This window comes from Drosophila albomicans, chromosome 2L, assembly GCF_009650485.2.
Source record: "Drosophila albomicans strain 15112-1751.03 chromosome 2L, ASM965048v2, whole genome shotgun sequence".
NCBI lineage: Eukaryota > Metazoa > Arthropoda > Insecta > Diptera > Drosophilidae > Drosophila > Drosophila albomicans.
This window is the reverse complement of record NC_047628.2, coordinates 22,986,530-23,001,643: the sequence shown is the minus strand read 5'-3', so window position 1 is coordinate 23,001,643 and position 15,114 is coordinate 22,986,530. Positions and strand designations below refer to the sequence as shown.

The 15,114-nt window shown below is 37.5% G+C and overlaps 1 protein-coding gene and 4 non-coding genes across 7 annotated transcripts in view; 4 read left to right on the top strand and 1 right to left on the bottom strand.

Moving 5' to 3' along the window:
- Positions 1 to 3,048, top strand: part of LOC117564548 (protein decapentaplegic) — a 40,438-nt gene extending 37,390 nt beyond the window's left edge. For all 3 annotated transcript variants that reach the window (XM_034243371.2, XM_052002319.1, XM_034243372.2), the window contains exon 3: positions 1,730 to 3,048. In XM_034243371.2, the coding sequence (XP_034099262.1) occupies positions 1,730 to 2,616 (887 nt within the window). In that variant the 3' untranslated portion in view covers positions 2,617 to 3,048. The remainder of the gene's footprint in view (positions 1 to 1,729) is intronic.
- Positions 3,049 to 4,250: 1,202 nt separating this feature from the next.
- On the top strand, positions 4,251 to 4,344 carry Trnay-gua (transfer RNA tyrosine (anticodon GUA)). The gene is made up of 2 exons: positions 4,251 to 4,287; positions 4,309 to 4,344. It is a non-coding gene; the product is annotated as a tRNA-Tyr (tRNA).
- Positions 4,345 to 4,430: 86 nt separating this feature from the next.
- Positions 4,431 to 4,524, top strand: Trnay-gua (transfer RNA tyrosine (anticodon GUA)). Its single transcript has 2 exons — positions 4,431 to 4,467; positions 4,489 to 4,524. It is a non-coding gene; the product is annotated as a tRNA-Tyr (tRNA).
- A 380-nt stretch (positions 4,525 to 4,904) lies between these two features.
- Positions 4,905 to 4,998, bottom strand: Trnay-gua (transfer RNA tyrosine (anticodon GUA)). The gene is made up of 2 exons: positions 4,962 to 4,998; positions 4,905 to 4,940 (listed from the first exon to the last, which is right to left on the bottom strand). It is a non-coding gene; the product is annotated as a tRNA-Tyr (tRNA).
- Positions 4,999 to 7,545: 2,547 nt separating this feature from the next.
- On the top strand, positions 7,546 to 7,639 carry Trnay-gua (transfer RNA tyrosine (anticodon GUA)). Its single transcript has 2 exons — positions 7,546 to 7,582; positions 7,604 to 7,639. It is a non-coding gene; the product is annotated as a tRNA-Tyr (tRNA).
- Positions 7,640 to 15,114: the final 7,475 nt, after the last annotated feature.

Below are 15,114 nucleotides of genomic sequence, written 5' to 3'. Positions count from 1 at the left end.
CGCTGTGAAATCACGCGGAAATTCCGCAGCTTCAAATGAAAGGACAGGCTAAAAGGACACACATGATGTGAGTCCTTTTACCTGTGTCATCGTTTTCTTAACCCAAATGTGACCTTGAAATTTTTCTACGGAATTACACCCGGAACGTTTAGCGCATGCGCCAAATGGCTTTTATATTGTATTCCCAAGGCAGTGTGTGTGTGTGTTTGCGTGTGTGTGAGCGTCGGTGAGTGTTTGTAAAAATAACAATTATTATTAAAGCGTATTTCGCATTATTTTCCATAGGATTATAGCCCATGTCCAACAATAAAGCAGTTAACAGGCCGCCGCATCGATAGATAGATAAATATGCCAGATAGATTCAGATATTGAAGAGATAAATCAAGATATAGTTGGTCAGATCAGGTAGCTGCTGCTGCTGTTGGCAAGTGTCTAAAGCCAAGTGTCTAAGCCGAGCTACTTTCGGCTTAAGGAGTGACAGAGATAGCCAAACAAAAGAGTGAGAAAGAGAGAGAGAGGGCGACAGCATTTACGACTTGTGCCCTTTTGTTTGGCTGAGAGGTACTTGAATTTTTGCTCGATGCTGATTCAAATTAAGATTTAGCCGACCAGCCAGAGGGCAACTACTTTGCACCTTGCAGCGGAACGGAACAGAACCCAGAAGACAGAAGACAGGCGACAGAACCCAACCCAACCCCGTGGGTGGGTCAGGTCTTTTGCAGCAGGCGCCAGTCGTAAAACTAGGCTCGCCTCACACAACCTGACAATCTGACAACTGGAACGTGTGATTTCGTTCGCTCGTCCTTTTCTTTTTTATACCCGTCACACTTGCAGATCGCAGGGTATTATGACTCGGTGGTAAACTAAGAGATGACACTAAGAGCTATATAAATGATTGCTATAGATTCTAAATAATAATAAATATCATTAATGCTTTAACTCAGAGACTATGATAAAGCCTAGAATTTATGTGAATATAATAAAATCATTTCAAGTAACTAAGGAGATAGATTAGGAGTTTTATGAAAAGTAAGTGGTATAGGTTGATAATTCTAGCTAGAATTGTTCTATCATAATATCATCATAAAAGGGAAATTAAATATAATGTTATAGGGTTAAAAACTAGTTTAAAGATTTCATAATTTCAAAAATGTTGAATTTAAACTTGAAAATAATTTCATTAACATTTTTGGGTGTAGCTTAAGAAAATGTCTCGGTTCAAATTAAAGTTCAAGTTCAAATAATATTCTTTGGTATTATTAAATCTTTTAAAATTTTAAAGCTATTTCAAAAATACTTTTTCTAGCAAAACACAATTTTACCGATTTAAATGAATTACCTTTTTAAACATCAAGTTCAAGTGTTATACTTTGGTATTATTAATTCTTTTAAAATTTGAAAGTTATTTCAAAAATACTTTTTCTAGCATAAAACTCAATTTTAGCGATTGAAATGAATTACCTTTTTTTAGCCTTAAAATTAGCTGAGCTATCTAACTTTACTTTGTCTGTTTTATTATATTTTTGTTTTATATTTCTATATATATTTTTGTACAAGTTTACATTGAATTTTTTTTTTATATTCTTTATTTATTTACAATCTATCTATATAAAGATAATAAGTAAATTCTATGATACATCGAAATCATTAGATTTTTTTTAAGACACAACTGCACTTCTCTATAAATATGCTCATGCTCGACTCTTGTATGTTCTCTCATCTTTTCCAGATAGTAAAATCGACGATCGGTTTCCACATCATCATCGGTTTCGTCTGCACTTCGATGTGAAGAGCATTCCCGGCGAGGAGAAGCTCAAGGCGGCCGAGCTGCAGTTGACGCGCGATGCGTTGAGCATCTCTGGTCAGGTGAATCGCAATCGGACACGCTACCAGGTGCTCGTCTACGATATCACACGGGTGGGTGTGCGGGGCCATCGGGAGCCGAGCTATTTGCTGTTGGACACGAAGACGGTGCGTCTCAATCAAACCGATACGCTCAGTCTGGACGTGCAACCTGCCGTGGATCGGTGGCTGGCTACACCGCAAAAGAACTACGGTCTGCTCGTCGAGGTGCGAACGATGCGTTCACTCAAACCGGCACCGCATCATCATGTGCGCTTGCGCCGCAGCGCGGACGAAGCGCATGAGGATTGGCAGCACAAGCAGCCGCTGCTCTTCACCTACACCGACGACGGTCGTCACAAGTCGCGCTCGATACGCGACGTCAGCGGTAAGGGGGGCGGTGGTGGCAATCGTAATCGTCGGCATCAGAGGAAGCCGACGCGTCGCAAGAATCGCGAAGAGGATTGCCGACGGCATTCGCTCTATGTGGACTTCACGGATGTGGGATGGAGCGATTGGATTGTGGCGCCGCCGGGATACGATGCGTTCTATTGCCACGGCAAGTGCCCGTTTCCGCTAGCGGATCATCTCAATTCCACGAATCATGCGGTTGTGCAGACCTTAGTCAATGATATCAATCCAGGGAAGGTACCAAAGGCGTGCTGTGTGCCCACGCAGCTGGAGGGCATCTCTATGCTCTATCTCAATGACCAAAGGACAGTTGTGCTCAAGAACTATCAGGACATGACCGTAGTCGGTTGTGGCTGTCGATAAGTCGATAAGCGAGAGTTAGATAGAGTTAAACTGAGCGAGAGAGAGAGAGAGAGAGAGAGAGAGCGAGCGAAAGCGAAAGAGCATCAAATGCTGTTTGGTTCCAAGCCGTCAATGCTTTAAACACAACGCAAACAAAATGGACTGAATATTTGAATTTTAAGTGTAAATCGTAGACTTTAATTGTATGTAGAGCGAAATGCAGCCACGCCCAGCCGCCCCCACCCCCAACAACAACAACACCACCACCACCACCACCGCAACAGCAACAGCAGCAGCAACCGCCTCTGTCACTTTCCACAGCCAGGCTTTGGAAATGTTGCACAGAGCACACACACACACACACACACACACACACACACAGCCAGAGCAGAAGAGCACACGAGAAACAACTGTAAATAGCCGCATCAACAAAATCGCACCCACCTGCCCCCCGTCGATTACCCCCCCCTCAACGTGTCTCCTGCAGCCATAGCAGTCTCCTCCTGCCATAGACCGCACTTTGAGATACTTTTGTATCTCGGCAGCTTTTGCAGAACGCTGCTGATTTGAACAAATTGTATAAAAGCTAATTGCTAAGCTATGTTTACTAGAGAAAAGCGTTATGCTTTTCCCACAGCCTAATTGTTATTACAAAAAAGAATTATATAATAAACACAAAACACACATCAACACACACACACTTGTAAATTAATTAAAAGAAAATACTTTGAAATTATTTAGGCAACATCTACAGATTAAAATATATATACACACTATATATAGATACACATAGATATATATATTGAAATATATACTGCGTATGTAACTCTCTTGTATATGTACTAAAACACACACACACATACACACATTTACCCTACGATACGATACAATATCGATATATGCAAAAACGGTATTCAACTTTGTTCCCCAAAACTAAATGTAATTGTATAAAATTCACACAACAACACAACTAAATATCAACTAAACTATAATCGTAACTACTATAGATCTAAATCTGAAAATGGTAATGAAAATGATTATGAGTAGATAAAAGGGAAGAGATAAATAAAAGAGTATGAAGAAAACTATCGTTTATTGTTATGCGTTTTAAGCTAAACTCGAATATAACCGTAAATATATGACTAAATTAATTACTAGTATATAGTGTTAATATTTAAGCGCAGCATGTTGAAAAATAATTAGTTAAAAAGAAAAGAAAAACACACACAAAAACCTACAAAAACAAACAAATATGAAATCGAAAACAATTATCGAATCGTTTTGTGCCTGAAGTTGCAGAGCGCTATCCCCCGAAATCCTCCCTACCCCATGTATTTTGTAATTTTCTTATAAATTTTATTATTTTATTTATTTAAAAACAAAACACTTTTTGATGAATGATGAGCAATGTGCTGACGACGACGATGATGATGATGGTGATCATAATGATCAAAGTTGAAAAAAATATAAATGAAAAAATTTTATTAAAAAATCAAAAACAATTTAATCGCAAGTCTTTTTATTCCAACAACGACAAACAATAATCCACAGACAACAAAAGAAATATCAAAATAAATTGAACTATTCAATGCAGAGCTGAAAATAAACGACCCACGTTGTAACAAGAGCGTCGCTAAGCAGCCCCTCTTCATGTACCTTCGATAGCTCAGTTGGTAGAGCGGTGGACTGTAGAGGCATTTGCAGTGTGTAGATATCCATAGGTCGCTGGTTCAAATCCGGCTCGAAGGATTACAATTTTTTTACTTTTTTTAATTTTATAGATTATTTTTAAAATCTATATTCGACTCCGGCCGTAATCCGGCGATATTCACGTACCTTCGATAGCTCAGTTGGTAGAGCGGTGGACTGTAGAGGCATTTGCAGAATGTAGATATCCATAGGTCGCTGGTTCAAATCCGGCTCGAAGGATTACAATTTTTTCCTTTTTCACTTTTTTAAATTAATTTCTATATTTAGATTTTTCAAAAATATTTTAATTTATAATTTTAAAAATTTAACAATAATTAAAAAAAAATGTAATAAATAATTATTTATATACTGAACAATTAATGAAATTTTCCTAGCTTAATATGTCAGTTCATATTAATGTAGCAAAAAATATATTACGTGCAAATTAATTTCAATTTAAATCATTTAAAAAATTAAATTTTATTGTGATTACGATATGTATTTATTTAAATCCCAAGTCAAAATACTATTAGGAATTTAAAATAAATTATTTTAAAAAAAGGTTTAAAATTTATAAATGATTTTTGATTATGACAATAATTAAAAAAAATTATACACGATCCTTCGAGCCGGATTTGAACCAGCGACCTATGGATTTCTACAATTTGTAAATGCCTCTACAGTCCACCGCTCTACCAACTGAGCTATCGAAGGTCTATAAATGGTGCGCCCGAAAATAAGTTCAAAAACCTTTTGCTTCGAAAACTTGTTCAACATTACAAAAATAACAACAATGCCATGAACAATAACAACGCACAGATCATATTAAACAAAGGCGAACATGAATGCTTATCGCAGCATAAAAGACAAAAGGTGCCACAAAATATACGTGTTGCGATAAGATAATTTCAAGTGCAAAAGCATTCGACTCAATGCAAATAATTCAGATTAAAAATCCAAGAAAAACTACAAATTAATATAAAGAAATGAAACAATGTCAACGATTGAAAATAGTATTCGTGACAATTGTGATGTTGGTGACAAAAAAGCTTCGCTCTATAAACAAGCAATTGTCGACGTAAACATTGTTAATTATCAAAAGTGCAATCTAAAGAAAAGAAGATTAAATATATAAGGGAAAACCCGGTGGGTATTAATCAATGGCAAGTATTCTTTATTGAAAACCGACTAGAAATATGAATTCCATTAAATGATGAAATGTTCTGTGGTTTTCGTATGAAAAGTATTTCGAAATATTGAAAAATGTTGTGGTGAAAGCGAATGGTCACCAGCAAGCTTAATTTGTAAGGAAATTCTGTTCCTAAAAAGCTCCAGCGATGTAAAGTTTGAGGTGAAAGCTCTATGATTGAAAAGACTGCGTAGACAGCGTCCCAAGCTTTTGCTGCTATATTTAAAAATAAAATACAATTTTTCAAAACAAATATTCAAAGTGAGTTTTTTATTTCTTAATTAATCAGAATATGATGCAATTATGGACTATTTGTTTGCAATGTGTATTTGTAATATAGTATAACAGCGATTAAACTGAGCATTACCTAAGACACTGTGCTATTTTTAGATGCTCCGGAACATTACAGAGATTACAGCGCATCAAGCTGGAAAACTTGACTTGGAATCGAACTAGAGACTCAACAAGTCCATGTGAGTCATGCATGATTTTTTCCTCTTTTGTATTTATTTATTTTTTTTATCAACGGTCAGTAAATTAATTTACCCAGCACTACAAAGTCAATTTTCGGCTCAATTAAATGACTCATCAGGCAGCAGAGATGCGCAGAGTAACTGCCACACACACACACACGCATACACACACACACACAGACTCACAAGCAGTTAGAGAAGAGAAACACAGCAGGAGGAAGAACGCAGGCGGGCTGAAGGCAAGAAGCATCAGCTGTTGCTAAAAAAAAGAGCAAAATAACTATGAACAAATTGTCAAATAGCAATTATCGAGAAATGTTCTTGGAACTTGACCAATGGCGTTATCCGTATGCTAGATTTGGTCAGATCGATAAGCCGCCCACATAGCTAAGAGAGGCAACAAACTGGAGATTCATTCAATCATAGCAGGAAATTGATACCAACATCAAGAGAGCATGCCGAAAATTCCCAAAAAGATCTTATGACTCTGATAAGAAAGGTAAGAAGGGAAAAAACTATTTGAGTCATTCTTAAAAATTATGAACATTTGTTGTAAGATACCTGAGCAAATTACTTGGAGGATGCGGCAGGTTGTGCACCGCAGGGCTCCCAGAATAGACTATAACTATGCATGTATGTATGTGGTACTGTCTCGCTCTCTCGCTCCCTTGCTGTGACTGTGCAAGAACGAGGCAATCATTCTCTTATCTAACAAGACAGTTTTGGGCAATCGATCTCTCCCTCTCTCTTTCTGTCTTACCTCGCTCAATGGATCACACAAATTGCCGCTGCATATGCATCGGTGTGTGTGTGTGCGTGTGTGTGTTTCTGTCAGTAATTATCCGTAAGCTGTCAGTTTTTTCGCTCCGCTTCGCCTGTTCCCTCTAAACTAACCCTCTTGGTCCCTTCTATGTATAAAATATATATAGATTAACTGATATAATAGCTGCTCGTTGGGTTGTTTTTTATGACTTGCTGCCTTCCTTTTTGTGTTGTTTTTGGCATCCTAATTGGTTTGTTAAGTATCCGTCTCCCTCTCTCTCTCTTTGGATGTGTGTGTTTTACTGCTTATCAGCAACACTTTGCGAGGCGCCGCCGCTGCGGTAGTTTGTGCCTAGGCCAGGCCAAGAAGCCATCGCCGTGGCCAACTGCCACCTGCCACTTGCCACTGATAAGGCAACGCGCGCGTTTGTGGCATGATTCACTTGCTGACCACACACAAAACACAGACGATGAGTCACTTGGACAGTTGCAGCATCTCCCTTCGCTAGGTGGCCATGTTAATTGTTGTCTTGATAGCAGCACGCATTGTTTTTGTTTATGTCACTCTAAGCGCCGCTTTTCGATCTAACCGAAACCAAAACCAAAATTCCACCCAAAACACAGCAACGACTACTACAATAACAACAACAACAAAGCAGCGAACACGAAACATTTCTTGCTTGCGCTGCAGAAAGCGCACACACACGCAAAGCTCGTTCGCTATCCCTCCCCCATTGCAGTAGTCAATTTGATTTATGCGCCACTTGCTTGTTGATAAGGCCTCACTGTGTTTCGTGTTTGGTTTATGTGCACGTTTTGGCTAAGCAAACACATCGACCTTCGATAGCTCAGTTGGTAGAGCGGTGGACTGTAGAGGCATTTGCAGAATGTAGATATCCATAGGTCGCTGGTTCAAATCCGGCTCGAAGGATCCGATTTTTTTTTTAAATTTTTTACTTTTTTAAATTAATTTCTATATTTAGAATATGTTTTTGTTGTAATATAAATTATATTTTTAACTTTACAAGCTTAAAACATGTCTATACATCACTTTATAAATACTTGTGTATATTTTTAGCATTGTATTTCAAGTGTGACATATTTACTCTGCTCTGATTTACATCAATACCTTGAAGCATTGGTATTTACAGCTTTGTAGGCTTACATGTAATCGAGGTAGACAAAAGCCAGACCACAATTGTGGGCTACTCAATTTGCATTGAATGCTTACAACATGCGGCATTGCACCTTTATGCTTACACACTCACATCACAGACACCAGAGTCACCGCAGTATACCACACTCGGGGGAAGTGGCACAGTCAAATGGCCAAACAAAAGGTAACAAAAAGTCTGTCAAAAGTTGCAGACGTCCTGCCGCTGCCGCTGTGGCTGCCACAAACTGTTGACTGTTGACTGCTGACTGTTGACTGCTTCTGCTCCTGCTCCTGCTTGTGCTCCCAAAACAGATGCTATCAATACATCATTTGCCTTTGTGCGGCTGTCACAAATTCATTCACCTGTTCTCGGGCCACGACTTCATCATCATCCACAGCAGCAGCCACAGCAGCCAAAGAAGCCACAGACGGGCAGACAATTATACTGCGTTGATCTCCAATTAGGCTGTCGAAACTCCATTTACACTGCAACGGGCGTCCCTTAAAATATGAGACTTGGTCTTTCATAAAATAAAAGAAAACAACAATATAACATAAATGAAAAAAAAGAAAAAGAAGCGAAGAATAAACTCTTGCTGTGGCACACAAAGATGCAAGTCATCATCGCATCTCCAACTCCTCTCGGGCAACATCATCATCGGCAAGTTAAGTAAATACAAATATGAATGAATTGCTGCTCACCGATCTCCGATCGTCGATCGTCGATCGCCGCTCAACGTGCATCTGAATCTCAATCTGTGGATATGAATGTGAAGATCTGGATCTTGGCGAATCATCGGCATTGTGTTTTGAGTTCGACTTTGAGTCTTGGGAGTTGTTGTGTTGGAGTGTCCCAGGGCACAGCTTGAGAGCTCTACTTGGCCAACAGTTGCAGTTTTTTTTTTTTTTTTTTTTTTATTTTATTTATATTTCTTACATTCTTAACTCCCTTTGTCTTCTTTCGGTGCTTCGCTTTCAACAAGAGCAAATAACAACAGTTTCACGAAAAGCAATTCGTGTAATTTGCTGCTCGAGCAGCCCTCTCCTTATGTTGAAGTGGCAAGTATATGGTATATGGATGAAGCCCTAGGCATGCCTCAAGTTGCGCATTAATTAGTTCAACACTCGTTAGAGATTCCTGAAGCCACAGGCATTTGGCATTTGCATTTGCATGCCAACACCCATCTATCTCATCAAGAACTTAATACCGCGAACTCTCTGCATTATTGAAATTCCAATCATTAATAGCGAAGATCAATTTATTGCTTAAGCTGGTTGATTTAAAGAGAATCTGGGTGATAATCATTTTGTGGTTAATCCTAATACTTATTGTGACATAATTCTAGAGTGCTTTTCTTAAAGTGAATATTAAAAATATATATTTCTTTTTAAGTCTCTTTTAAATTTATGAAAGCAGAATAAATATCATAAAAGTAAATACCATAATTACAGATTAAAATTTAAACTTTATTCATATTAAAGATACATTTTTATACTTCAAACTACTAAAAACAAATTTTAGAATATTATAAGAGTATTGAAATATATATTTAAAGATGATTAGACTCTATAAATGAATATCTAATTTGTATATTTAATAGTGTAACTAGCTTTTTCTTTTAATAAAATGTGAATGATGCTGCCACCTAGATGGGGCCATCATCATGCAACTGCAACATGAACGTCGCGTCGTTGTGTCTGCTGTGTAGCTTTGCTTTCGCCAGGCAAGCAAAAAATCTTATTAAAGCGTAACTAAATACCACGGATTAATGTCTAACTGGCAATGTGGCAAGCAGCAACCGGCTGCAAGCTGCACGGCGACCAGTTGTGCCTCCCAACAGCCTGCAACAGGTGCTCGTAAATGCCACTTAAGTGACTCGCCTGACAGCAGCCGCCTAAGCCAATGGCCAATGGCCAATGGGCAACGGGTAACCCAAGGAGTCGAAGAGAGACCCCACAGATCCCAACTGATGCATTAGCATATAAGCTGCCGACTCTAATGATGCAACGATGCAACAGTAGCTGCTGCAGTTGCAAGTTCAACTATTGGATGCAAACGGAAGCAAATGAGATGCAATCAATGTAAATTTCATATATAGAAATCAAAACAAAAACAAAGCAATTAATCAGCACAATTCACAATTCAAAGTCAAAGTCAAGGATCGTCGAGTCGATTGCAATTAACATTTACAATTGCGATTACTAATTGATAATCGCGATTAAAGCTGATTGAAGGGGTTTCATTCTTCGACGAGCAAAGCGAAAAGCAATAGCCGGGGAATTCATTTGAATTTGAATTCATTTACGACATTGCGCGTGCTTGAGCAGCAACTGATACGATATGACTAAGATAAGCTTCAATTAAAGCTGGAAAAGCCATTAGACGAAATAGATAATACTACTAATAATTTATCATATTTTATTTAAATTTATTTCAACTTAATACCGTTATATAAACACTAGCGAATCGTGTTTGACAACGCCCTTAATTTCAACTTAATATGTCGAAAGAGACATTATTTCAATACTAAAAGCTTGTTTTAAGTTTATTGAAGAATTCATTTGCAATAAGTATTTGTGAGCGGGAGAATAATCATCTACCGATGGGATCAAGTATTCCATGAGTGATAGGATGATTTACTATATTCGTCAATGACTTGCACAAGTCCTTCTATAAGCTTTTGTGACATAGTTTATAAAATTTTTTAAGACACTCTATTTTACAAAATTTGTTACTCTTTATTATGCCAAAGGTCATGGATATTTCCCCTTTGAAATACCTTCTTCTTGTTCCTTGGATCGTTCGGCTTTGAAGCTTTTTATAATTATTTAATGATAATCATAATGATGCAGCATTCCTAACAAGCTGCGAACATTTTTTGAAGTGTTAGCACCTATAAAAGTAGGAGAATGTATTACAAATATTTAATGACCTGTGACACTCGGTCTAACAAGTATTCAACTTGGTCAAATACAAAATACCGCTTAATCCAAATGGTCAAAGAGGGTAGGTTGACATTAAAGAAAAACAGAAAATGGCGGATGCGATTTTTAATGCTTATACAAAAAAAGGTTAGTCTGTAGGAATGTAAGGAAATAAATACTATTTTAATGACTTTCGTTTTTTGGATGAACCTCATCATTTTTATAAGTTCAAATAATAATATTGTTTTAAGTTGTAACCATTTTGTAATGCTACTTGGACAATTTACTAATGTATAGTTTGGTCTGCAATAAAATGTCGTAATCCATTAATCGATGAAATTAAATTAAACACAAATATTTAAACATCGACTTAACAGAATTTAAAAATGATTTCATTGCTATTAGTTTGAATTTCGATAATTTCCGTTGTAAGCACTCAATTGAAGAACTCTCAGCTGGGTCAGTGACTCTCGTCAAGTGTTTTCTAGTGCGCAATGCCCTTTGCAGTTGAAGGGAAGGGGTATAAAATAAATGTAGTTTTTTATATGCGTAATTATGAATGCAGGCAGTCAGCTAGGCAGCCAGCTTCGGTGGAGAGCTCTGAAGTGACAGTGGCCCCCTCTCGATGCAATTAATAAGCTAAAGACTGCATTTAAAATTGAAAATTGACACAAGTGACTTGGCTGTGTGTGCGACGGAGATACTGGATACTCTGGGTGTTAGTTTGATTTATCATTTGCTAATTGAAAAATTATACTGCCTGTACATTTGTCAGGTAGTTTGTTAAAATGTTGTCAAGTGCGGAGTACGATATGAGTATCATAGAGGAGCTGTGGGTGGTGGAGACAGAGAGAGAGAGAGGGGAAGGTATAGTAGTTAGCTAGCTGACAGTGCCAATTTATTGAATGATCGGACGCAAGTGCTGGGCAACTTGTAAATGATACAACTCTGGAATTTTTTCCTAGGAATTTTGATTGAGTTGAATAAACAATTGACTCAATGATTTTCGTATTTAATATGTAAACGAATTGTGTAAGTGCTGTAGTGCTAAAAATAGCTCAGTTTAGCACACTGAACACTACCACAAATCCAGCTCAGTGAATGCGAATGCGAAGCGCCTTTTGCAAATAAAGCAATGCAAACAAAACGAAACGAAATGAAACGAAAGACTTAGGCAACGAACTGAACAGCAACTCGAACAGAGCAGGAGAGTCAGTGCAATGGTGGATGGATGGTAAAGCGGGCGCAACAATAACAACTGTTCATTGTTTGGCCAACGAAAATTTATAAGCTACCAGGCAAATCAATGCACATAAATAAACAAAATGTGACGTTGAGCGAAAGACAAGCACTTGAAGTATTTTAATTGTCTAAATGCCAGCGCTGATGATCAGCACTGATCGCCCGCTGATCTTTCCCTGCTGCTCCCCAGCCATTGACAACAACAATAAAATGAACAACAACAATAACAATTGCATTGTATCGTTTGCACTCTACAGCAAAAACAATTTTTGTTGTTTTGTAAATGCATTCAAATAATAAGGCGACTAATTTTGTGAGTAAGAGCTGAAATGTAAATCTAAGCAGAATAATTGTATAAATATGAAAAATGAACTTAAGGTCATAAGAAGAGTTTTAGATTTTAGTAGAGAATAAAATAAGACATTGTTTAAAAGAGTTTAAAGTTAGACGAAGGCTTTTAGATTTTAGAAGAGTATAAAAGAAGAGAGGTATGATTAGATATTATTAAAAGGAACTTTACATTTGTGAAGCAAAGTTTTAAGCTGTAATAAATAATTCTTTTTTATTTTTACTATTGAAAAAACATAATAAAAAGGTGAAAAGAAACAGAGTTAAGCTAAGCAATTCAATATGACATATTCTACTGAAATATGGCTTCTATCTTTAGATTTAACATAATATTATGGGAAAGAATAATAAAAAAGATGTGAAGTTGTAATGGTTTATATTTATAATACAATTTCTGAATACAAAGTTGATATAAAATCATTTATGAATACTGAATTAAGAAAAACAAGCCGTATTTTCATATATCTTTAAAAAAAAGCAGAGATTTACTTTTTAGTATTTTTTTTTATTACTGCAAATAATAATGCAAACAAAATTAGTTTTAATGGTTTATATTTATAATACAATTTCTGAATAAAAAGTTAATCTAAAATCATTTATTAATAATGAATTAAAAATATATATTTAAAAAAAAAAATTGAGAATTTAATTTGTAATTTATTAAAACTTAAAACTGTCGCATAGTGTAGTCGGAAAGTGCTGCAAAGCTGGAACTGTGACACTGAGAATTGGTATCTGGTAAATGGTAAATGAAAGCTGGGAGCTTGCAGCTGGGAACTTGAAAGGGGAAATTGTGGAAGTTGTGGAGCGGAGGAGCGGCGGATGGTGGCCGCTTGCGCCTACGACAATTTATGTGTTGGCTTGAAATTTCTCACAGAAAACAAAGGAAATTCCAGGCGAGTTGAGGAATGTTAAGGCGAGTGGCGTGCTCTGATCTTCTGTTGTGGTGTGGCTGAGTTCGAGGAGTAACTCTTCTTAGTTCTTCCAGTCGATTGGGCCGCCGTTGCTGACATTTTGCATTTCGTGCAACGCATTCCTTGGGGCGCTGCTGGGCGCATGCGTACCACACACCAAGGAGGAGGCGACGACGACGACAACAACAACAACAACATCGAAGACAACGACGATGGCGACGCAGACATCGACCGTTGGCCAACATTGACACTGATGAGCCGGCAGTGAACATTGAGAGACGGCGCAACGATGTTGCCAGAGGCATAGAGTTTGTGCTGCGCTGCCTGCATCTGGCAGTCAAGGTGGTCACCCCAAATGCAACACGCAACGGCAACGGCAACACAGCAACAGCAACAGCAACAACGAACAGCAACAACAGCGGCGTGATTGTTATGGCTGCGTTGCCAGTTGCGAGTTGCTGTTTGCCAGTTGCCCGTTGCCAGTTGCCAGTCGCCTTGTTCCCCAGTTGCATTGTAAATTCGTAAAACAATAAAGAAATAAATTACTTTCGGCCGCAGTGCAAGTCCAACTCCAACTTCAAGTCCAAGCTCAAGCTCAAGAACTCTTGTACTTGTGCTCGTGTGAGCCTGGAACAGGGACAGCCAAAAACAGGCAGACAGACGGACAGACATTTGGGACAACACAGACAGACAATAGCACAAAGAACACGACAAAGCGTTGAAATCGTCGTGCTCTTTGTCTGCCCCGGCAACCAAAATGGCCGTCAGTTGAGCCTCAATTGAGCTTGGCCAGCCAACGCGGCAACTGCAACGGAACAACAACCAAAACAAGAACAACAACAGCAACAACAAGAACAACACTAACAACAACGAGAAGAACGGTCCGCAAAAACCAACAAAACTCCAACGTGTACCTCCTACAATTCTGTTGCCCCAACATAATGTCTGACATGAACTTTGCGCGCTGCCTGAAATTGCAATTTTAATGCAATTCGTGAGCCGCAACCAGCCAGCCAATCGTTCAAGTCCAAGTACAATTGGACCACCCCGACTGCAAATGCAACTGCGACTTCAGCTTCAGCTTCAACTTCAACTTCGACTGCGATTGCCAAGGGGCTGTGGCTGGGCAGAGAGATGCAAAGAAAAGAGAAGAGAGAGAGAATAAAATATACAAAACACCCGCACAGCTGGCAGATGATACAAACTAAAATAACTAGCCAGCCAAGGGGGCGGATCAAAGAGTATTGAATGCATTCTCTTCCATTTTCCACAGCAATGCAAAGCAGATAGTTTAAAAAAATAACATTTAACTAACAAGAAATAAGGAATTAAATAAGAAAAAAATTAGCTTAATTAGTTAAATAAAAATAAGTTTAGGAAACAAGAAATAATTACATATGCACAAATTTAGTTTATTGGATTTGTCACTTTTCTGAGAACAGTTAAAAGCAAATTTATTCAAAAGTACGAAAAAAAAATAAAACTATATTTAGCTTAACAAAATAAAGCTGAAAATAACTTGAAAGAAATCCTTACTTTCATAATAATAAAATGATTTTTTTAATTCTATGATTCTTAAAAATGAACTTTTCAAAATAATAGAAGTGTTTGTTTTTTAGAACTTTGTATAATTGTTATTATTATTATTATTTAATCAATAAATTAATGTTTTCAATACAATATTTTGTATATTGCCAAAGTTATATCATTAAAAATCTAGCCAAGTAGTCAATTTTATAGAGCAACAAAAAAGCCTCGAATATTTTCCAAACATAAAAGAAAGACAACAAGCGATTAAAATCCATAACAAACAACTTCTAA